The following is a 25,203-nucleotide window of genomic DNA, read 5'->3' as shown; positions in this document are numbered from 1 at the left end:
TACGCGCTTTTTTTATTCTAGGAACAGCTAGCCAATGCTCCTTGCTGGACCTGAGATTGCGTGTGACTGAATAGGGAGAAAGTTTGTTAGAGAGATACTTGGGGCCCTTGCCATTACAGGCCTTATAAATGATGCAGCCTATTTTAAATTTTACCCTTTTCTTTATGGGAAGCCAATGAAGCTGTTTAAGAAGAGGCCCAGAGGATGTTCTAGATGGGACAATGGAGATACAGGCCTAAAAACCAGTAGCATACATAGCAGATGGCTGTCTGCTCCCGCATGTGTTTCTAGAACAGTTGTCTTAAGGAGAGGCCCTGTTCAGTCAATCCCAATTTTGAGATTTGCAGTAATTTCCCACTCCAAACCTTTCCCCTACAGGCAGATTTCACCAGCTACCACCTAGCAAGATAACCCATGACATGATTGAGAGTCATATTGTTCAAAACAATACCTCTAATAACAGATTGAAATACATCCATTTGAAATGTCAACAGGATCATGTTTTTCTGATGTGCTCCAACCAGATAGGCCCTTGTAATTTGAATAAGGATGCCATTTCTCACTGTAAGTTGGAAAATGGCTGCTACATTGTGGCATTAACTGATCACACGAGGTACAGAGAACATTAATGTTGCCACTATCGTGTTTCTATTCTACATTATCAATGCCTTTTTTTTTTTACAGTATTTGTGTATTTGTTTGTTCTTCAGATCGCCCCTCTGGCACAAGGAGCGTCAGAGCACCAGTAACTAAGGCACACGCCGGGGGTGGCGCTGGTGCAAACAAGATGCCAATGTGTGACAAGTGTGGAAATGGAATAGTGTAAGTGGCTCTTCTGATTCATTTAGCTAATTACTCCTCACTTCAGCCGCCTTTGTTCTCAAACACTGAAAGCTATAGACAAGCTGTGTACTTGGCATTTAACAGACAAACCTTAAAGTTAAAACATATGATGTATACAGAGATCTGGAAATGTGAGAGAGGAAAGAGCGCAAAATATTGAAACACAATGAAAGGTGCAAAGCCAAAAAGAGTCATATCAGCTGACATCAGAGGCGAGGAGGAGAAAGGGTATGAAAAGGAGGATGTGCTCGTAGAATAGGAACGGGAGATGATAATAAGCAGCATCTAGAGAGAAAAGGGGCCACATAAGAATAGTGGTGGAAAGGCTTTCTTGCCAAGGCAGCGAATTATCATTGCAAATGACTACATGAACAGGCATGATTTTACCTCAACTGATTTGAGTGAGTGTTCTGATGGTAAAATGTTCTGCGGATATTTCAGCAGACTGAAGGATTTCTACGTTTCACTTTTTAGCAATGAGTTGCTGTATTCAAATGGAGTGCCTATCCGATGCTTCCCATTCTCTGCAACTACTGTTCATACTTATCTCAGATACCCCACTACATAAAATGATAAATCATTTTAAAAAAACACTTACATTCAGGCCGGCCACCCGCCGACTCTAAGTCAGCCCGTCCTTGCCTCTCGCTCCTCAGAAGCAGGAACCAGGAAGCACCCAGGCACCTGACTCCCTTAGCTGCAAAGCAGCTTTGTGATTGGTCTGAGCGCTGTGGTTTGGCGCTCAGATGGGGTATAGGAGCCCGGGCATGTTCTGCACCCAGGCTGTAATGCAGCCTAAGTTCAGAACATGCAAGGTGCGCATGACTGTTATTGTTGGCCGAGAGGGCCAGTCAAACAGCTATGCGCACTTTAGAGTGGAGCAACCACTCATCCTTCTGGATAATCAGTGGGCGCTCCTCCGCTAAGGCGGAGGAGCATCACCCCAATGCTCTGCTAGCAGTAGCTAAAGGAAAACTAAAATGGTAATAACCAGTTTAACTATTATTTTAGTTTTCTGTTTCCTGGTGCAGGCGGAGTTGGACTGCCAGAAAGCTGGTGCGGCGATTACTCACACAACCAGGCAGATCAAAGATTAAATCCCATTATGAGTTGTCTCCTATTAATATGACAAACATAAACCATATTAATTCATCAGGTGTGTTAAAATCATCTCATATTTTGATTCTGGGCCCAATAATTTATATACAAATGCCACCCTTACAGCACAGGAAAATCCCTCTTAGCTCCCTAAGAACCATTCTAAATGCAGAAATTAGGATTATCACTGGAATCAGAAAATACAATCACATCTCACCCTCTCTGAAAGAATTCGAATGGCTCCCAATTGAAGCTCTTTCCAGCTTCAGAACTGCATGTCTCACTCACAAAGTTCTTCACACTGGTAAACCAGATTATCTTGCATCCAAACTCAAAAAGGAAGGTCAGAAGAGAAACCTAAGGAGCACCAACACCTTGCTTCTCATCCTGCCGAAATCGCAAACAAAGAACCCAGACAGGCTCCTTCCTGGACAATGCCCCTAAAATCTGGAACTCCATCTCAGTATTTATCAGGGCTAACCCATCCTTCATAAACTTCAAGAGACAGCTAAAGGATTTCCTCCTTAATCGACACTTCAACCAGCTGGATAGCGATCACCCAGCGCAGTAGGGTTTCTTTACAAACGGCATCTTAACCAGATGGATAACAATTGCCCAGGGCATGATAGTTAGTTTCTATACCTTGTTATTTTGGTTCCATCTTCTGTGTCTTCCTCTGGGTCATCACCTCATTCGGCTCTCGAAACTGCTGTTTCCCGGAACTAATTGTTGCCTGTTATCGTCGTGATAATGTTGTAAAGTGCTCTGATACCTTTGGGTCTGGCCATCATTATCTAAAACTCTTAAATAAATTAATAAATACAAATTTTGCAATTAAAATTGTATCATGCCCCAAACTGGAGCTACAGTTTGAATACAAAAAAAGGCACTGTGGAAACATTATATAAGATACACTGTACCCACAAACATTGGGGCAGTTCCTTTCATTCTCCAATCAAATCATAGCAATTTAGACTGAGCCCCATCTGTCTTAGTGCTACTTATATGACATAGCATGGCATTTCTGCAAAACAGTCTTCCTCATTAAGCTTGCATGTGTACAGATGTGTGTATGTCAGGCATTTATCACATGCATCCTGCTCATAGCCTCTTACCCCAGCTGTCCATAGCAGCTGACTTTATTTTGAAAGGTGGGTCCTGAGGATTACCACTCAAAACTATTTTATATAAAGCATTGTTATTGGGGCTCATGAAATTGCAGAATTATACCACCAGTTGTCAGAAAGCAAACACAAAATGTGGGTTTTTACTGGCAGAACTCCCTTCTTCGCATTTCATCCCACACACCCACCCTCAACGAGGCAAAAAGTAGGTCACTCAAGTTGGACTCTGTATTAGCACCATATCAAACCCTATTTCACCAGTGAAACAGCACACTAGATATTTGATGTTCATGCCCAGAACTAAGAAGACAAAGATCAGAGCTTTCCCGAGTGGAAGGAGAATAAGTCCCCTAAGCACACACACTGACCCCTCCATGCCAAAGGCATGTTTGTCAGATCAAATGAGTCGCTCTAGCACCTCCATGCCTAGTCGAGCTAGAAAGGAATTATGGACAGCAGACAGCAAAAAGAGCATACAGCAAGTCACCAAGATAATACATGGTGCGTGGAAAGTCAGACTTGGGCTTCTTCGTAGAATTATGAATGTCATGAATTCCCAATTGGTAGTGGAGCTTGGCATTATGAAGAGTCCAATCCTGATGCTGGTCTTTCTGTTTCAGTTACAACCTCTGGGAACTTTCCAATCCAAGCTGTACCAGAATCTCTTCCTGTGAGATGAGTTCCTGTTGAGTCATATAAAAGACAGTGCTAGCAACAGCAAAACATACCACAAACATTCGTTCCCTGATTTTTCATTGCACTCTTCGTCACCTTGCTTTCCTTGATTTTTCTCAGCAGATTGGATCTTAATTGTTGTCTATTTGTTGTCTTCAGTACCTTTGCTGTTTGTATTGTGCTTTATCCCGCACGTAGTTTTGGCTCAACCTCCTTGTGGACCATTCGAATCTGCATCTTCTGTCTTGCTTGGCTCTTTTCTCCTTCCTTATGTCAGAGAAAGTTTAGAGCCTTGCTGATTTTGCCAATCCAATCAATATCTTCAATCGAGATCTACACAAATTGCCAAAAATGTTTTTTTACTTCTTAGGTTTTTCCTCCTAGCTGTGACTCTCATTACCTGTCAACTTTCACATATAGTATTCTGTGCAGGAAGGCACTGTGGCTACTGATAGGTGTCACCCTTTCCTCAGGTGATCGCAAACAGAATTCAACTGACCTACATTGTCATATGGATACTTCATTACATATATTGCGTTAAGTTAGCATGAGTGTATTACATGTTTAAACAGCCGTTTTGCCTTCAGGCTTCAGTTTTGCACACGACACGTACTTGTTGTTGTAGCTTTCAGCCTAGAAGTGGTGAGGTGTTTTATTTGAGAATAATATGTTATTCCTATGCTATCAGCTTTGCCTTGTACACTTGGTACAACTGTCTGCACACTGAGAGCTGCACACTCTAAGATTAACCTAACACAAGGTTGCTGGGAAGTCTGATCCTCGCACCACATTAGACATTAGACATAACACAAATAATGTTGATGCTAACATTTTGGGCTCTACGCGGGTTTAAGATAGAGTTACACGGAATAAACGCAGACACTTGGTGCTGCGCATGAAGAGAGCTGGTAGCGGTTGATGTGAACTGCTCCTACTGACATTGAGAGGTATGGGGCCGCCCTGCTAAAACCCGAATGAGACCTTCTTAGATATAATATAATATGCTAGATAGGGTGCGCGAAATATAGGTGATACAGATTTCTATAGAAATTGCATTATAACATGCTAGCACCTTTTGCTTACTATGGATTAGTGACTATGCTGCTGACTCTGATTTTTATAATCTGCATTTTGGTATTATACAAGATACTGCGTTTGAGAACTATGCATTGAATAATAAATATTTCAAACTTGCACTTGTGTTCTTCGACTCTCAGTTTTGGTCTGAAATGATTATATAACGAAAGAGTGTTCATGTGTTCCACGACTCCTGAGGTATTCTAAAGATCATGTTCTGGTTTGTCTAATACATGGATCATTCCATAATGATCCATGAGACACTGTAGCTAGCTAGGTAACGAGATTTCTGACACTGAGATGAGTTTTTGGATCATCCTAACTCACTGAGGTTCTAGATCTCTATGCACAGTTCTGTGGGAGAACGGAAACCCTGCAACATGGCGCCCAACGGATTGGTTGGCCGTATTTCATGACACTCGAGTAGTATATCATTCAAACCTTGACACCTTCATTCCCGTTTCCGGAAAACGGTGGTGTCGGAAAAACCTACCTATTTATGTGATAGGTGTTTTCAAGCTTGAATTCTTCAAAAAACGGTTTCTTTGAATCACTACCCAGTTGTGCTACACACAGTTCTTTGTCTGGTTTTTCTTCTTCCTGTGCTAACATGGCAGTGGAAATAGCGCAGCATAGCCGCGTCGCGGTTCGCGATCACTTGCGGGGATATAATGTACCCGCGGAAGGCTTAGCTGTGGTTCTAGTTGTGAGTGCGGAACATGCGTACCCGTACGAATTGTTTTATTCCTGGGTGACATTTCCGGAAGTAGACGCTAATTCGGGTGTCTATCATTCATACACTGCCTCAGCAGTACCGGCAGCTTATGCTCCGTACAGGGCACTGGAAGTACCTATTGACGCATGGCAGCACGGTGTTTGGTTTGGTGGCGCCCTACCCCATACTTTGAACGCTACGAGGTTAGGTCCTTTGTCCATTCCGGGCACAAATTGGCCCGCCTTGGGTGGATTTACTCCTCATCCTAATCGCGCCACGTGTAACGTAGCCGACCTAAGACGTCTTCATGAGGTCTCGGTTGGTGTGATTAGAGCGCTTGTTCATTACATTAGTCGTAATGTTCAAGGCGCAGCCCCCGCAGGTGCGCAGCTTCGAGCAGAACAGGCTGGTTTGAAAATCAGTCCTGTCTTGGTGAATTCCGTTATGGGCAGAAAGCCAGATAGTACGGATGAATTTCCTTACTGGCTTGCCGAGAAATTCGACCAGTTAGAGGCTGTGTTTCCTAATACGACTCCGAGTGAAAAACACCGGATTCTTACGCTTAGTTTACCGAAGGAAATAGCCCCGGACCTTGCTGACTGTGAGACATGGGGTAAGACTTTTGCAGCGGTTTACTCGAGGTGCTTTGGCACACCGTCAGTTTCGAACCTGTCTGCGATCCTCAAGCGTGTTCAGGATGATCACGGACCTGAGTCGGCGGTTGAGTTGGGTATGCGCCTGAACGGTTCATTTGAGACAGTTTGCGGTATTATCCTTGCCAATGTAAAAGGGGATGCAATGAACTTTCAGGTGGCCAATGGTCTGGCGTTAGTACCCGATGCCGAGAAACCCCGTCAGCTGGCAAAAATTATTGTGGCGGCTTATAAAACGGTTGGCCGCAATTCAAGGGGTGCGAAGGTTTTTCTTGAAAAAGAAAAGAAGCAACCCCAGGGGCAGTCTTCGGAAACAGGAGGACAGCCCAAGTCCAAAAAACAAACTTGGCCTAAAAAGCAGAATAAGGGTAAGCAACAACAACAACAGACACTGGTCTCTAGTCCGGCGCCTTCACAACCTGCGCAGTCAGAGCGAGTTTATGAATTGCGCGATCGCGCTACGATTAAATCGCCTGACAGATATCAGGCATCTGACCAACGCTCTCCTCGTTCCTTTCAGGACTCATCGGCTCCGTCAACCGGTGGTGGAGGGGGCGGCAGGGGCAGGGGTGGTCAGCAAGGACGTGGCCAGCCCCGCACGCGAAGTGAAGGGGACCAGCGGGACGACTCTACGCCAAAGAGACCGCAGTTTGCCAAGAAGAAAGTCGCAGCCTTAACGGCGCATCGATATGCCCCAGATAGTGAGAACGCGGCTTCGGAATCTGACGTGGGCTCTGACCTTGCTGGACAGCGCGGCGGAGATTACCATAGTGAGAGAGGCCCTCCGTCCACTGTTGAAGGTGACAGCGACTGACACTTATGTTGTAATCGAAACAGCTGATACACATGTTGCTCCCCCTGAAAGACTTTTTGAAATTGTCCTGTTAATTGAAGGTGACATGCAGCGAACTGTAAAAGGGGTATTCTGGGAAAACCTTTCAGATACGTATGACATTTTGCTTTCGGAGGCTGACTGGCCCCCACCTTTTGTTCTCGCAGCTCCGCGAGGGGAGGAGGTAATCCTCCCCAGTTTCGCGCACACTGTACCGAGAGTGGAAGCGCTGCATTTTGCAGAAGAGTGGGCTCTGGCGCTTGCGCCGGCTGTGTACCGAAATCAGTGTGGCTGGGATAAATTGTCCCCTAGCCATGAGATTCCTTTACGGTCACAGCCTCAGCCACAACCCCAGTACCCCATACGGCGTGAAGCTAAAGCTTCGGTCGCGGCTATCCTTGAACAATTGGAATATCAAGGTGTAATTGAAACATGTGTGTCACCAATGAATAATCCCCTTTTTACTGTTAACAAGCCGGACGGCTCTTATCGTCTAGTTTTGGATTACCGGCATTTGAACTCGCATTGCCGTAACTGTGCGGTACAGAATACTCACGGCTCTGCCCTAGTGAATAGTCTTGAGCGTAAACGGTTCAAAACCACGCTTGACATTTCCAATGGTTTTTATGCACATAGATTAGATGGTCTAAGTTCCCAATGGACCAGTTTTACATGCGGCGGCGTACAAAAAATGTTTAAACGACTCCCAATGGGATATAAAAATAGTCCTGGAGTGTTTTCCGCCCGCATTGTCTCTCTTTTGGAGAGTTTCGATCCAGTTGCATGTTCGTATGTGGATGACATTTATCTCACAGACGACGAGCTTTGGGTGCATCTGTGTCGAGTAAACAGCATAATTTGTAACTTTGCAGACATGGGTTACAAGTTTAACTTTGCAAAATCACACATTGCGGAGTACACAGTGTTGTTTCTAGGTTATGAACTTAACCATGAAGGAAAGGGATTGGCTCCTCACTTCCTGGAGAAGTGCGCGCAGTTGCGCTCTCCGACAACACTGAAAAAATTACAGTCTTTACTGGGTTTTTTAAATTTCGGGAGGACATACATTCCGGAATATGCCCAGCGTATCAAGCCTTTATATGCCTTGGTACAACCATCTTTTTCCAAATCTTGCTGGCTGCCTGAACATTCAGCCATTCTGCAGTCCTTGCAGGCTGATTTGCTCACTTCTGACTACTTACAGACCCGTGATAACCAGACCAACCTGGTGATAAGAATAATCCCTGGGACGGTGGGTTTCACGTACCTGACTTTTAATGAGGGGGATACTGTACCTATTGCTTACAAGTCACACTTGTACACTTCAGCTGAACTGCGTTTTTCCACTGTGGAGAAAGTGTTAACGGCTGTGCAGATGGCAATTCTTAAAGAACGTGCCCTGTCGCAGGGAAAGCGCATGTTGGTTGTTACCCCGTGTCCTGCATTGGAGGCGGTCACGAAAGCCAGTGTACCGAATTCTAAAGCTTTGCACCCTCGGTGGATTCAGTGGGCTACATCCTTGACATCTCAGGATGTCACGTTTATTTTTGACGCCGCTTTACGGTCACAGGAGTATTTACAGTATGAATTTGTTCATCCTGCTCCTTTAGCAATGCGGCCGTTGGAGGATTTCCACTGTATCATTTACACGGATGGTTCGGCGCAGGTTGCGCATGGCTCTAAACATGCCTACGTTTCCGCTTGCGCCATTGTGGTCGGTGCCATGGTGAACGATGAGTTCAAGTCCAGTGTCGTGCACACGCAGACACTTGGAGACTGCACCGCACAATTAGCAGAGCTCCGTGCTCTTATGCTCGCATTGGAGTACGCAGATCCTAGTGTGACAACTTTAATCGTAAGTGATTCTTACTACTGTGTCCAGTCTTACAATGAGAACTTGTTCTTTTGGATTCAGAATGATTTTCGTGATTCCAAAGGTAGCACAATAAAACATAAAATGATCTGGGTCCGAGTGGCGGAACTTAAAGAAAAGCTGCCGCTCGTGTTTGTGATTCATACTCTCGGCCACCAGCGCGTGGGAGTCCACGCTGTTGGCAATTCGCTTGCTGATGAGGCAGCGAAGTCTGCGGTATCAAAATACTTAGTTGCAGCGGTCACGAGGTCCAAGAGCAAAATAGATGACGACATCTTGGCGGCTGTTGCTGCCACGGCGAAGGGAGGTAAATATCCTGCGGGGTTCCCTTCGAAATACACATACCACTTAAGTCCCGATAAGGTTCCTTATGTGAAAATTCCTGAAGTTGGAGAGCGTCTAATTCCCAACTCGGATCGCAGAGCTTCTCTGATTACAGCGGCTCATGAAGGTGTGGCGTCTGCGCATGCGGGCGTCTCAGCCACTGTATCACAGCTACAACAGAGGTTCTGGTGGCGGGGACTGTACAAACAGACGCGCGATTATGTCCTTATGTGTGACATTTGTCAGCAGATTAAGCCTTCTACTGCTGCGCGTCCGCCTCAGACAAAGTTGTACATTTCTAATAAACCGCTTGGTTGTGTTTATTTGGATCACTGCGGTCCTTTCTCTTCTGATACTGCGTATAAATACATCTTAGTAGCAGTTGACTCATGCACACGCTTTGTGTGGTTATGGCCGCATCGCAGCGCTGATTCACGGACTGTCATTAAGGATTTGCGTGTCTTTGTGGGAATCTTTGCTTGTGGTGCTTTCCATTCGGACCAGGGTCCGGCTTTCGCCTCTAAGGCGTATAAGGATGCTATGGTTTCGTTGGGAGTACAGGTGAAGTTTTCAAGCCCCTACAGGCCTGAGGGCAATTCTGTGGTAGAAAGAATGAACCGCGACTTAAAGCAATCTTTGACAGCCCGAGTTATAGGCACTGGTAGAAACAGGCTGACCCACCTCTATGGCGTGCAGCGTGTGCTTAATAATCTCCCTAGAAGGTCTCTGGGTGGGCGGACCCCATACGAAATGCTCTTTGGTATCAAGATGTACGTCCCTGACCTTGATGGTGCAGACTGCCAGGCCCAGGCCGCGGCCTTTGACGTAGATGAACATTGCAATGTTTTACAGGATCTACAAAAGACCAGAGACAGTCTTGCAAAGGAACACTTGCCCTCCACGTCGGATGATGCGTTGCAGATCCCGGTAGTTGGCTGGCTACCCCAAGTTGGAGAACTGGTTCGAGAGAAGATCGATAACAAAAAGGAATTTGGTCCCTCATATCGAGCGCCAGTTCGGGTCCTTGGAGTGAAGGGCACAAGAACAGTCATTTTACCACCACTTCCAGGTCGTAAAGAAAACAGATTTATTTCTATTGACAATGTCAAGACACACAGGGTGGCCGATTCTTCATAGCATGACACCGGCTGTATCCTGTCCTTCCATGGTGAGGCACTCTGTGCTGGCTATTACATCCGGTGCAGATCAGGAGGTGTCCCTCGAGATGCCTGCCATATCAAGTCCTTTATTAAATACTATTCCTGTTACTAACATTGATGAGGTGACCTATGCAGATCCTGCTGATTTATCCATGTCCGATTTACATGCACGTTTGGCTAACCAGTCCAGATTCTCTTTTGACTCTGTTTCGGAACTTTCAAAGAAACCATCAACTATTGCAAAATATGCCACGTTGTTTAAAAAACATTTTTTAATTCCGCCTTGGACATACGTTTGGCTGATACTATTTTCGTTTTATCTTTTTATGTCAATTGGTTTTGTGTTTTATTTTTTCCGTCTGATTGATGGCCATTATGTGAAAGAAAGAACAGGAATTCGGTACCTTAATGGAACATTGGCCCCTCACTCCTCCTCGCATTCAGCACACAGACTAAAGAGAGACTTACATTCAGTACAAATTACTGCTTGGCCTGTCCTTGATGGGATTGTGTGGGATGCGGTTAGGTTTCAGATACATGGCCCCACAGAAGTTATTAATGTTCCTAATGTGCTTAGAGTAAACATGGGAGATGTGATTAAGCAAAATATTCGTTCTGATGATTGGGATCTTCAGGCAGTAGAAGCATTGTTCTCTGATTTGAAATATTATGCGGCCTTTGATGATGAGGATTTGTATTTAGATTCTGTCAATTATGGTGATTTATTTTGTTACCAACATTATGGAAATCATTTCTTGCACAAGACAAGTTCCAGGCGGGTTCCTGTGAATTACACTCAGTGGGAACATTGCCCTGCTCCTTTACAGGGGAGCTCAAGTACTTTTTTGGGAAAATACTCTTACTTTACAGATTTTAATCAATCAAATCCTGAGTCTTTTTACTTCAAGGTGAAACAGAAATCAATGCCAAAAGTTAGACTGACTGACACAAAATTGTTGTATTCAAAGTCCTTTCTAGAAAGGTTATCTGTGGATGGCTATGAGTTATGGAAGGATGTTATTGACCTTAAATCGGTTTGGGGTACCAAAGATTGGCAGGTACAAGGCACTGAGGCTTTGCATCGTGCATGTCTCATCCCAAATCACATGTTGTTTTTAAATTCGACTATTTCCCAAACAACATGTTTTGGATTGGCTACATCTAAAAAATTAAATACCCCTACTATCCCTGATTTGGAAGAATATTCAGGTTGGAGTAATTTCACTACATTGTCCATAAGTGAGATACAAGCACTTTTGCAGAATTCCTCCTTTAATATTTCCAGTTTTGATCCGGATGGGTGGCTTTTATGGCAAAGAAGCTCTGATTCTTGCCAAAGTCGTTTTTTGGGTTTGTCTGAGGGTTTTACACGCATCAGGCCAGATCCCAGGTTTGACCAAGATCACACTGTTACAACTTATTCAGTAGGCAAATTGTGTCAGAACTGGTTACAACATTCCACTTTAGCTGCAGTTAAACTGCATCTGTCCCAGTTGAATGAAAACATAGAGTTGAATGATTTTATAAAAGGCCCAACTATGGGTAGGTCTAAACGCTTTATTTATGCTATTTACAATGAAATTTGGAAATTTTCAAGAGTCGAAGCAGCTAAACGCCTGAGGGCTATTGATCAAGCCAATTTGGAAAAAGTGCTTGCAGTGGTCGATAATAGTATTAACACGCTTTCTTCCAGAATTTACACATTGGATAATATTGTTTCTTCTGTTGTTGATATTGTACATGATGAAGTGTCCACGTTATACCATGGTCAAAATCAATTACGTTCTGTAATGCAGTTTGCCTGGACTCTACAGACAATTAAGGCTGGTCGAGTTCCCTGGACCTCATTGAACGTTTCATCACTTTTTGCCCCTTTTAATCTTACTGATAAACAGCGCATGCTTTCAATGCGTGATGCATCGTTTTCTATGTTACATATTGAGAAGCTAGAATCCTTACCTTTTTCTGTTGCTGAAACCACCACTGCCACGTGGCTTATTCATGGTTTAATTACATTACCATTTCCCTTATATAAATTTACTAACTGTATGCGGTATATTGCTATAGGACGATATGAGCCACTAGGCAATGCATTCCTACATGAGGCATGGTCATTACCATACACATACAGATGTCTGAAAGATGGAAAAGAAGTGAATCTTAATGGTGAGGAATGCACACAGTCACCTGACCATTCATTAATATGCAGACACATTCAGTTACACGGTTCTTGTAATCAGGACCGCCCAAATTTAGCATGTGTTTTAAAAGGCACGCCAGTTCCAGCAGTAGTGCCCACATTTACATTATTAGCTAATGGTAGTTATTTGCTTTTAAACAACGAATTATGTTGTGGTTTATTAATTGGTGTGGCTTATATAGTTACTGTATCAGAGCGTGTAGTGTGCTGCAAGAATGTTCTATACCCACCCACGCATGGCTCTTTAGATGTCTCCATCTGGCCTCGGATCCCAACCTTGGAAGCGAAATTCAATGGTTTAAGCAGAATAAGGGCTCTTTTGTCTCAAAAACAAGTGACCCTGAGTTCGGCCCGGGAAACTTATGTCCTTCACATAGCTAACACCCGCACAGAGGTGCAGGCGCTTTTAAACACTGATTTGCCATTTCATTTCTGCGAGCTGGTACACCAGATTTTTAATGCTTCTTCAACGACTGGGCTGGCACATTTTTTTTAAACTAGTAAGCAGTGGCCTCGTGACTACGTTTGAAAAAGTTTTTGGTATCATTCCCACGTTTTTCCACACTATTTTTGGGAGTTTGTTTGGTGGAATACCTGTATTGCTGGCTGTGGCCGCAGGCTTTCTGTTGGTGTTTTTCTTCATAAAACATGGATGCCCATCCTGCACAAGACGCCGTTCAACGCCTCCTGACACTGTGCCGTAATCGGATGCTCAATTACTATGGAACTTTGCCGCTTGCAGCATTAAGCACGGCCTATAGATTGTCATTTCGGTTCACCGACTTCACGTGTGTCCAACCTGTGTTTCACTGCCTAAACTGCGAGTTCGATTGGGCCATTGATTTGTGCCTATGCTTGAGGACTGCTCCTGACGTCGATTTTGATCAGCTAATGCGTCCCGTTGTGGCTCACGAGCTGATCTGTTCTGGCGAGAGAGTTATGGCCTTGGCAGCGATAAATGGAGTTCTGGGCCAATGGGAGATCTCTGCAGCGGCGAATGCCTTTCTGACACACAGCGTTCTGGTGAACCCACCGAGTTGTCCTCTGACGTTGCAGGAGGATCCGATGCTGGAGGAGCACGTATGTTCTTTCCCATTGCTAAATTGGATGGCTGAACTATTTTCGGATGATGGCAGTGATTTCATACTGGAGGCTGTTGCAACTTTCTTTGCATATACTTTCCAATCGTGAGATGCCTGGAAGGAATGCTTTGTTGTGAAATATAACTTTCCCCTCGCTGAATTGGAGGGATGGACTATGTTCAGCTGATGGAGAGTTCGCTCACGTGATGTTGCTGGAGATAACGTCTAAGTGGCACATGACTTTGGATATCGGATGAGTGCCTTGGTTTTTTCTCTTACAAACATTTGAAAGGATGCGACCTGGTCATACATTTCATAATTTTTTGAACCGGGCGGAAGACTTTTGGTTCAAGACTTTTGATATTTTTTAGATTTGATGCCACTGTAGGCATTCATACATATTCATTCATACATATTCATTCATACATATTTTTAGCTTATTTTAGCTCAAAACTATTGAATTTTGCTTTCAAATTGTGTATCTGATTTAGTATTGCCTTTTCCCTTATGATTGGCGGTGCTCGGACCAATGGGGGGGTGTCATATGGATACTTCATTACATATATTGCGTTAAGTTAGCATGAGTGTATTACATGTTTAAACAGCCGTTTTGCCTTCAGGCTTCAGTTTTGCACACGACACGTACTTGTTGTTGTAGCTTTCAGCCTAGAAGTGGTGAGGTGTTTTATTTGAGAATAATATGTTATTCCTATGCTATCAGCTTTGCCTTGTACACTTGGTACAACTGTCTGCACACTGAGAGCTGCACACTCTAAGATTAACCTAACACAAGGTTGCTGGGAAGTCTGATCCTCGCACCACATTAGAAATTAGACATAACACAAATAATGTTGATGCTAACATTTTGGGCTCTACGCGGGTTTAAGATAGAGTTACACGGAATAAACGCAGACACTTGGTGCTGCGCATGAAGAGAGCTGGTAGCGGTTGATGTGAACTGCTCCTACTGACATTGAGAGGTATGGGGCCGCCCTGCTAAAACCCGAATGAGACCTTCTTAGATATAATATAATATGCTAGATAGGGTGCGCGAAATATAGGTCCAGCCCTTGACAAGATATTGCAGTTGTGCTGTGTGAAATTTCAGTTTTTTTCTCATCACTGTCTCATTTAAAAAAATCCAGATTTATCTTGGTCCTTTCTCCCCACCTCTCATGTTAAATGTCTCAATATGCCATCCAGTGGTTTGAAAGCTACAATGGGACACATACACATGCACCTTTGAAATACACAAAGACATCTTAATATAACAACCACTTTAGCTAGGGCGATCCTGCCCATAAACAACAAGGGCAAGTACGTCCAGAAGTCAATACATTTTAACAGATTACATTCATGATACAAATTTAGGAGATGGAGTTTGCAATCTTCTTTCAAAGATGGCAAAATAAAACAACCACATTGGGAAGACTGGTTCCTGTTTTTCAGGAGTCTTAATGGGAAAAGGATTGATTTGTCCCAATTTAGCTTAAGGCTAGGTAGTGTGCCAAATCCAATCACACAGTCTAAAAATGTCTCTACAACAACATATGCTGGGAATGGTGGCTATATAGCAATATCATCTGTAGAAAGCAATGTTATGAGTTCTGTGTTTCCTATTGAAAATTCCCAAACCCAACATTCTTCTCTCAGGAGCCAGGCCAATGGCAATATAGCTAAAGCAAACATAAGTAGCAACAGTGGAGGACTCCTTTGTTTGTTACATGTCCATGGCACCAATGGTCTGACAGTACAGTACAGTGTTCATTCTTACCGGTGTTTGTGGTTCATTGGCTAAAGGTTTCACACAGGTTAGAACCTGTTGGCCAATGTCCATTTTACCAAGGACTCTAACAGGAACTCCCAACATGATATTAGTTGCTTTTTTGGCGCCCAGTGCCACCAGTGTCTATACCCTTCCCAAGTTGAAGCTTACCGCACAACATGAGCCAACATGATGAATTGTGTCCCATGTTCCCGGTGCTACAAAGGCACTTTGATCTAGGTGTATCAGATTTGTTAGACCAACTCAGCCAATAATGTATTAACTTACCAAAGACATTGTTGTCTGTGTTTAGCATTGTAAGACGGTGATATGCTATGTGACCGCCTTGGTAGGACTGGAGACTATAATTCTCTATTCTTTTTTAGATTCTGGTAATATCCCTTTTACCCCTCCTACATACTCTCCTCAAATACTGTCAGAAAACTGATCAGTAGTATTCCTGCGAACTCTGCAGGTAACCCATCACTTTCAAGGAACAAGTTGAGGAAGGGAAGTACTCTTCTCACATAACATCACAGAGACTTGGAGAGATAAAGAAAACTCTAAATATTCATGCTCCAAATTTCTTCCTGATTAACTATGCAGGGGTCTGACACAGGCCCACAGGAGTAGACCACAGACTCTTGTCTGAGCTGTTTGAAGTGTTATGGAACATGATCTTTCATTCAGTGTAATTACATTTCAAACAGTTATTACTCGTCCACCATTGCAACCGGCCAGTGTTGCCTAAAGTGCAGGGCATTAGTAACCTATTTGCCCTGCACATTAAAATGGATTTCTGTTTTACTTGTGTACATATGAAAAGTTCATGCAAAACCATGTAACAGACAACAGAGAGAAGGTCAAGCCTTGGGGACCAGCTCAACAGACTGAGGGAATACTTGAGGGAAACACCCGAATTGGACTTTATCCAGTAGAAAGGCCTTGACCATGTTATAACACTTGGGAATGCTCTGGAGCAGGAGCTGGTAGTTGATGGTGTTGAATACTTCTGGTAGATCTCATTATGTCTTGGCCCTGCCTCTGTACTATTTGCTAAAATTTGAAAGTCATCAAGCACGGAAATGAAAGCTGATTTCTTGCCCATAGCAGGGAAAAAACCTGCTTAGAAAGAGAAATCAGTATGATTTGTCTCCACAAACATCTGCACCTGCAGAGTGGCAGCTCTTTCAAGCTGCTTGGCAAGATATGGCAATCTGATCTTTTAGCATAACTTAGTTATCACTACTGCAGACCACATAGGTCTTCCTAGGAAAACATGATAGGTACCCCTCCCAATGACCCTACCCAACTCCCACTAATAAACAACAGCCATATACCAGAGAGGATACATACAATCAAACTCCTACCACTTTTCTAAACTTCCCCCAAAGGAAAACCTCCTTAGTGCCAAGCAATATTTCTCTAGGAGTCACAGCCAAAACCATGAACAATTTGACTGCCCCCTCTTCAAAGCAAAAAGGAGTAAAAGAAACACAAAAACGTATTTAGTGACTCACTTGAGTTAACAAATCCAAATGCAGATGCATTAAATCAACAAAATACCTCAAAGGCCAACTTATCTGCAGCCATCTCTCAGATTCTAGACTACCCACTTTAGAGACAAGGGTGAATGAATACCAATAATTCTATAATAAATGGTCGATTTTCTACATTGACAAAGATAACTCGCCTGAATCAACTTTAATAAAAAAGCTCCCCACAGGAAAAAACAGCATTTGTTTACTCTTTCCTCTTCACAATTTGTAAACACCTAAAAAGAATAGCTATAGAAGAACAGATTTGAAAGGCCAATGATAGGTCAGAAATGCTAGGACAATGGAATGTATGTTCATAATTGGATGGGGTCGAAGGCGATGAAGCAGTAAGGGGAGATCTGTAGGGAAAGTAATGAATGGTTGGATCCGTTTGTAACGTTACACTGCCGGGGGCTGAAGAGAGCTAAAATCTGCACTATTGAACCTGCACTGTTAAAAATAATAAAATATTACTAAAACAATAGAGTCAGTCATAGGTGGAAGTGGTGAAGGATGCCATCAGAGGAAAATGTTGGACGAGAGATCAGCAATAGAGAAGAGACAGGGGTATAATAGAGACCCCCGCAGCCCCCGCAATGCAGTGGCCTCCAGGGTTCCTTGTTTTGGAGGGGGCCTTCTCACCTCCCAAAGCCATGCCATTGCATGCCTTGAAGAATGCACGCAATGGCACGGACTAAGAAATAGGTAAATGCTAGTAAGTCACTCTGCTCTCCCACCTGCAGCATTGGGGGGCAACCTTTCAGGAGGACCCCATTGAGCCCAAGCCCCATGAATATCTGTGCGATATAGGAGACAACGAGGTCCCTCATCGCATTTTGCAGGGGGCCCAACATTTTGTGTTACGCCACTGGGAAGAGACAATCAGAGAGGGAAGTAAGAAAAGAACTGACCACAGGGAGAGTTAGTAAAGTGGCGTTTGTAGCGGGTAGTTGGAATATGGCGACCAGGAGAGTAAACTGGAGAAAGGACAACCAGGGAGTCTTACGACCATTCTCCTTCACTGTTCTTAGCTGTCCACGATCTGACCTCTCCTTCCTCTCTCTTTACATCAACTCTTTCTTCCATTCCCTCCTTTCATTCTTTCTCTTTGCTCATGCCACATTATATCTGCTGCAATCAACCCCAGCAGCTTTATAGAGTTAGTGGCGTCTGCAAGTCCTCCACCCCCGTCCCGCCTTGGGGATGCCTGATCAGGTAAGTGGCTAGCCACGGAAAGCAGTGTTTAGAGATTGGCTGAGGAAAGAATCAATCAGAGGTCTAAACATAATAAGAAGGGGTCACGTGTTGACTATTACCTTGAGCATGACAAGTCACTACTGTAGAAAAATTGTCATGTATAAAAGAGGGAGCTAGAGATGGAATTTACCAGGAGTGTGATGGATGAAGATGCTGCATCAAAAGTGACTGAATACAACAATACCGGGCAAAGTGTAGCAGCAGAGGCGAGAAATCAGACTAGAAAGAACTGGAGGAAAAAGTACTGCCCAGGGTCTGAAAGTGATTCGTGTTTGCAATCCACGGTGGTAATACAAGCTATATAGGAGGATGACGGAGGGGAAAGCAGGACATGGACCCTAATTTTACATCAAAAGACCTAGTAGCTTGCTGTGATCCACCAAAATATTGTTTAGCCCAATGCTTTTCAGTACAGTCCCAGCAAGTCAGTGTCAGAGGACCACTTCACTACAAAGCTCACAGGTCAGCAGCTATCAGAAGCATGCACACAGTCGTCAGAACAGCACAGTATGTAGGTGAAGACATAGGACCTGTTTACGATTACTGAATACATGTCTGTGTTGTCAAATACGCCAGTCACAGTGCGCATAATGGCGAACCATGGTGACAAATATTTGAGAGAACAAAGCAAGTCAGCCTTACAGGATGTGCAGGTTAGTTATTGCGGTTTTGCATGGGCACATTCTTGGTACAAAGCGTTGGAGAGCCAGTGCCTTGATGTATTTAATAAAATACTGCTTGTGTAGCAGAAGACAGCCCTTGGTAAACCTGTCGGGCAGATTTACAAGCCCCTTGCGACAACTTTACGCCGCTGTTGCGTCACTTCTGTGACGCAGCGGCATTGTAAACAATGTGCAAAGTTGCAAGATATTTACAACGTGACGCATCTTGGGAGATGCATCACGTTGTAAAGCCCTGCGCTACATTATACCTGTGTCAGGTATAATGTATGCAGGGTGGGTGTTCCGATGTAAGCAAGCTTCGTAAAAGTGACGCAATTCACAGAGTCACGTTTGTGACGTCACTGCGTCAAAACCTTGCGTCTGCTTGATGCAGGCATAAGGAGTGACGCAGCATGATAGGAAAAGGCATTCCTGACCATTGCTGGAGTTCTGTTTTGCTTGCGACATGACTCCAGCAATGCGCTGCCCTTACGCCAAAAGATGCGTCACGCATCTGTCTATCCTTGTGCCACGGTACAAAGCATTGTAAATTTAATGCATCCATTGTGGCGCAAGGTTTTTTTACATGTCGTAAATTAACTGCCGCGTCTCTGCTAATATGCAGTAATGCGCAAGTTCTTGTAAATCTGCTCAGTTGTGTCTTCTAACTTCAGGTGTAGGGCTAAGCTCCTGTTTTGCATTTTACCATTAATCTCTTGTTATGTTTGCCCCTTTTCCATGCAGTGGCGCAGTTGTGAAGGCACGAGACAAGTACCGGCACCCAGAATGCTTTGTGTGCTCTGACTGCAACTTAAACTTGAAACAGAAGGGCTACTTCTTCGTGGAGGGACAGCTGTACTGTGAAACGCACGCGAGATCCCGCATGAGGCCCCCTGACGGCTATGACGCAGTTGCTGTATACCACTGATTTGCACATACATCCACACACACATTTTACCACCGTCTATGGACAAAAGCGACAGCTGGCTACCTGCTCAAATTAAAAAAGCACAATTTTACAAATGTTTGATGATTTCGCCTTTGCTTGAGGTGAGGGCTTAGGAGCTATTCTCCAGTTGCCGCACATTTACATTACACTATTGCTTTTTGCAAAGGTGTGTGAACTTGACATGCTGAGATATATTCTCACTTCAAAATGAGAGCACACAGAGCTGGAAGGGACTCTAATACGAAAATTCTATTCACAATAACATTTCTAGAACACAGTGATGGTCAGTCAGAAGTCAGAGGCCAGGGAATGAATGAGCATGGAATCTGTACTACCTTATAATTTGCGTGATGAGCACAGTTGGTGCATGGGTGTGCTGTGCGACAGGCTTTCACGGCCAAGCATCTGTTCTTAGCTCCACACCCTCACCAGTGCTACAGCAATGCTAGAAATTCGTAAAGGTTGGCAAAGGCGGGTCACTTCACAATGGCATGTAAAAAAACACCTGCTCTCACTCGTCTTTATTCACCGCATCTATTTAATTTAAAACAAAATGGCTTCTGTTTATGGTTTTGTGGGCCATTTATAGAAGAGGATTTCATTTATTTATCTAGCAGTTTCTTTCAGAAATGTAAGAACCAACATAGCTTCACGCAGTTCACTCACATCACTACATAGGCAGCCCCAGTGGCAAGACTTTGTTTTTGGACTCAACCGCCTGTGCAAAAAGTTGTTTCTTTGCTTGTAATTAGGTGAAAAACTTGTTTTCTCACTTGTTAGGTCGTACAGAGGTGATGCAAATTTACATTGGCAACAGTTCAATCTTTGCAATATGGAAATGTTAGTGAGAAATTGCACCTTCATGTGTGCAATATGTTTACACCACTCTTTGATTTCCACACAAAATGTATCAACATTGATAAGATATCCTGCGTCACTACTGCTTGCTTTGTGCACAATCTGGGTGAATATTGACTTTTCTAAAGTAAAACTGACAAGCATGACTTATCTGAGACAAGATATAAATTGTGACAAAAGTAAAACCCAGTATCTGTTTTCTGTAAATTATATGCAATAAACAAATATATGAATAAAAAAGTACCATACTTACAAAATTACCCTCATGTTTGTTCTTCTTGTAAAAGGAGTTTTCTGCAAAAATGCACCCCCCAGAACTCTTACAGTATGAGACCAACAGTGTGCGGTTTCCTTCCAAGGGTGTTGCACCTGTGAGGAGATCCTATGAATGGGGAGGGCTTATGGTTTTACTGAAGTACAAATATTTCTTCACTGATTCGCAAATTTTAATTGTGAGTGTGTGCGTGTGTCTTCGTAATAGTCTTAAACACATGTGCCTGGCCCTTTGTAACTCCGAGCACACAAATAGCACAGGGTTAAAATCTTGATTGTTTACGTGTTTTAATATTTCTCCTCTTGTTCCATAGGAATGTTTTGACTTACTTATTTATTTATCGTTTCTGCACACCGCACAGTATGTTTGATAAATGTCTTTTTTAGGAGGCAGCCATGTACAAAGGAAGTATTATGTATTGTATGTAAAGTAGTTCTTGTTTAATCTGTGTGTATTTTTGTGGACCTCAGTGGGAGTTCCATATCAAAATAAATTATACTAGTGTCTCTGTGTATGAGAGACAGAGAGAGAGAACGGGTAAATGGATCAATGGGAGAGAGATGATGGATAGAGCAGTGTTTGGGTGGGTGAATGGATTGTAAATAGCTCATGCGTCTTTTCATCCATCCATCAATTCACTCTCCCATTTACCAAACGATGCACTTACTCATTCATTCACCCAAGCATGCACCCCATAGTATTCCCTATCTCAAGCACGGTGTTGAACACAAGGCACCTCTATTTCCAATCATGTAAAGACCTTCCCATGTATCAATATTGAGATACGTTTTGTTTTGTACTTATTTGTTTTTTGCATTTACTTACCTTTTTACGATGACCAATATGCAATGTACTATTTTAAAAGGAAGTGACTGGGTAGTGATAGGATCATCTGGCAGTTGTGCCATTTCTGATTTCGTTTTTGGTTTCTTTGGAAGTCCTTCTCAGGCAGAAGCCATCTGTCATGTCCTAGCATCTGACAAAGAGCTCATTGGGGATCACCTGATCCCGACCCTCTTCAACATATCCTTAATGTGTTATAGTAATGCACAGCTCTGTGCTATGATGATAGGGTTGACTTGCTGAATCCATTAAATCTGATGTGAACACGTGCAGCAGTTAGTCTGGAGTGATCTTTGACTAGATCTCTTCCGTTGGCCTTATAGAAAGGACGTCCTACTCATTCGTACCTGCCCCATCAGTAATATTTTGTAACTTCATTTCATAGTTACATATGTATTAAATACAGGCAGGCAAGTTCAATAACATTTTTATTATAAGACAAATGCCAGTATGACATGGAGTCCGGACCAACAGTAGGCCCATAAGAAAATGGCTAATGTCTACTACCTCAGACCCATGCCCCCACTTCATATACAACCTTGGAAGAACCATCATCTCCCCCACACTCACCACTATCATCAACACTTCCATGACCACCGTCGTGCTGGAAAAATGCAGAAGTCAATGCACATTAAAGATACCAACATCGGACCCCAACACCCTCAGCAGCTACAGACCCATTTCGCTCCTGCCTTTCTCAGCTAAAGTCATTGAGAAAGCAATCAATACCCAACTTGCAGACCACCTAGAACTCCATCAACTCTGAGGCAGCTCTTAATCAGGCTTTCACACCAACCCCAGCACAGGGACAGCTCTCTTTGTGGTCACCAATGACATCAGAAGCATCCTCAGTCGAGGAGAAACTGCTGAACTAATCCTACTCGACCTCTCAGCAGCTTTTGATATGGTCTCCCACAAGTGACTCACCAGAAATTTTCAGCACTTTGGTATCTATGAACTGACTCACAAGTGGCTGTCATCCTTCCTCACGGATGGAACTCAGCGAGTTAAACTTCCACCCTACACCTCAAAATCCTAGAAACTCATCTATGTAGTCCCTCAAGGATCATCGCTCAGCCCAGCACTCTTCAACGTCTACTTGACGCCCTCACAGACATCATCAGAGCCCACAACATCAATATAGTGTCCTACTCCAACAACACACAGCTCATACTTTCCCTCACTGACTCATCCAGTGCCGTCAATACAAACTTCGCCAACTGCATGAGAAACGTTGCTGCTTGGATGAAAAACATCTGCCTCCAGCTCAACACAGACAAAACCAAAGTCATAATATTCAGTAACAACCATTCCCCCTGGGATGCCTCTTGGTGGCCCTTCAAACTTGGCACCCAACTGACCCATGTGGATCATGTCAAACACCTCGGGATCATCCTGGACACCAATTTCTCCATAAGCAGACAGATCTAATGCTGCATGTAAAATGAGCATGTAGCAAATTGAAGAACTCAAGTAAATGCTGTACCTGGTACTGTGGTCATTGTTATATTAGATGATGTGAATTTGTAGAGCACAGCTAATCACCTGTGAGGGTATCCAGGTGCTGAGTAGGACAGGCCTGAGGGAGAAGGAGGAGATCATGCCTGTTTTGTCTGGAAGAGCCATGTCTTGAGGTTCCTTAAGGAGTCCATGAGGGAGGGTGAGGTTCTGAGGTGTTTCAGGAGATCTTTCCAGATCTCTGGAGGTATGAGAAGGAGCATCCTTCTCATACCTCCAAACTTCTAAGGACCAGGCATCAGTTCGCTGAGTACAGTCATTTAGTAAAGATTTTTACCCTACTCTACGCCGTAACAATGAATCACCAAGGGTGACCTCCAGAAACTAGGCTCCTGGAAAGCACAAGGGACTGGACAACAAAGGCTCACCTGAATGCCTCAAGCTACTGAAAAGTACAGAGATGGGTTTATGGATCCACAGGAGGCCTTCTGGGAGCACTTTAAGAAGCATCGGTGGAGGCAGAAAGGTGGCTGACACAGCAGGCGTGCCACTTGATGCCCCAAGACCTCCAAGAGGTGCTGACAGCAGTCCCTGGTTGCGGTGCTAGGAGAATGTCAGAAGAGCTGTGATCACCTCCTAGAACAAGTAGGGCTGTTGGGTGGCCATTGCACCACTACAACCCCAAGGGATCAGAGATCCCTGGCAGTGGTGTGGCGTTCTTGAGGCTGAAATATGCTTAGCGGGACCGCTGCAGTCCCACCAAGCATATTATGAGTTTCCTCTCCGCCATGGTTTTCATGGTGTTTCCTCCTCCATGAAAACTGTGGCAGAGAGCAAATAAAGGGGCCCCTACAGGGACCCCTGATGTCTTTGGGACGTGGGGTGCCTGCAGAGGGGCACATGTTGTTTCCCCCTGTGTGCATGCACCTCAGTACCTGAACGGCATGGACAGCACCAGTTCATGCCTTGCCGGTACTGTCTGCGATGCTCCCATTGCGGTGCCTATTTCATAGGCACTGCAGTGGGAACGTCAAAGAACTGCCCGCCAGTGACTTAAAAAGTTTAAAAAATGGTGGGTGTGTGCACACACGTTTGGCAATGCGGCGGCGGGGCAGTCCGCTGCTGCACCGCCTTTCAAACTAACACGAAAAAACATGTAAAATAAGAAAACTTAACGGATAACACGTGATATGGTCCTATTTTGCCATCTTCAGGTTCTAGTGATATTTATAAATGACTCTGCCATTTAGCTTGTGGTTTATGATGTCACCTAAACCTACAAGTTGGTTGCCTTATTTAATTTGTTTACTTATTGAGCTCAGTCCAGATCCTGCAATAGAGCCCTTCGCACCATCCCAGCATCCTCTGAATAATCATGCATGCACATTGCACACTGTTTTAAGTTAGGGCAATGTGTAAAGTATTTATGCAGCACCAAAACAGTCTCTTCCGACTCATCTAAAAAAACATAGTTCCTCCATCAGCAAGAGACTGGTTAAGGGTTCAAGGTTTCAAGACCGCAACAACAGGGGTAGTACCCTGGGCTCGATAACACATGGAACCTTTAGTGAATCCAACCCTGTTCTTTTATATTCATGGCTAGACTGCAAGAGAGCAGTACCACCAACAGTATCTGCACCTAGAACCCAGCATAGTGACTGCATCAGCATACTTATAGAGGTCAGTAGCTTTGTCCACTCCTACTTTTATATTTCTCATCGCAGATGTAAGTTTTCAGGAATGGAGGAAAGATTACAAGGCCAGAAGTGCAAGATCCCGGTTTGAGTTTTAATTTGCCCACTTGTTAGGCTTCATGTGCTGGAAAACGCCAAAGCCATGCCCCCTTACGTGGGCCCCCCTCCTTGGTGGGCTCTCTACATCTGCAGTTAGCTTGTTCACGAAGCTCTACAAGCAGGTGGGTCTGAAAACCAACTTTTCTTTTC

At 44.0% G+C, this 25,203-nt stretch overlaps 1 protein-coding gene across 2 annotated transcripts in view; it reads left to right on the top strand.

Annotated features, from left to right (window-relative positions):
- Nucleotides 1–20,938, top strand: part of LOC147668411 (PDZ and LIM domain protein 3-like) — a 109,805-nt gene extending 88,867 nt beyond the window's left edge. For both annotated transcript variants that reach the window (XM_086948568.1, XM_086948569.1), the window contains 2 exons: nucleotides 711–822; nucleotides 19,623–20,938. In XM_086948568.1, the coding sequence (XP_086804694.1) occupies nucleotides 711–822; nucleotides 19,623–19,806 (296 nt within the window). In that variant the 3' untranslated portion in view covers nucleotides 19,807–20,938. The remainder of the gene's footprint in view (nucleotides 1–710; nucleotides 823–19,622) is intronic.
- The last annotated feature ends 4,265 nt before the right edge of the window (nucleotides 20,939–25,203 follow it).

The sequence above is a fragment of the Lissotriton vulgaris genome, unplaced genomic scaffold (genome assembly GCF_964263255.1).
Source record: "Lissotriton vulgaris unplaced genomic scaffold, aLisVul1.2 SCAFFOLD_5407, whole genome shotgun sequence".
Lineage (NCBI taxonomy): Eukaryota > Metazoa > Chordata > Amphibia > Caudata > Salamandridae > Lissotriton > Lissotriton vulgaris.
Note: the sequence above shows the minus strand (reverse complement) of the source record. Positions and strands in the feature narration are given on the sequence as shown.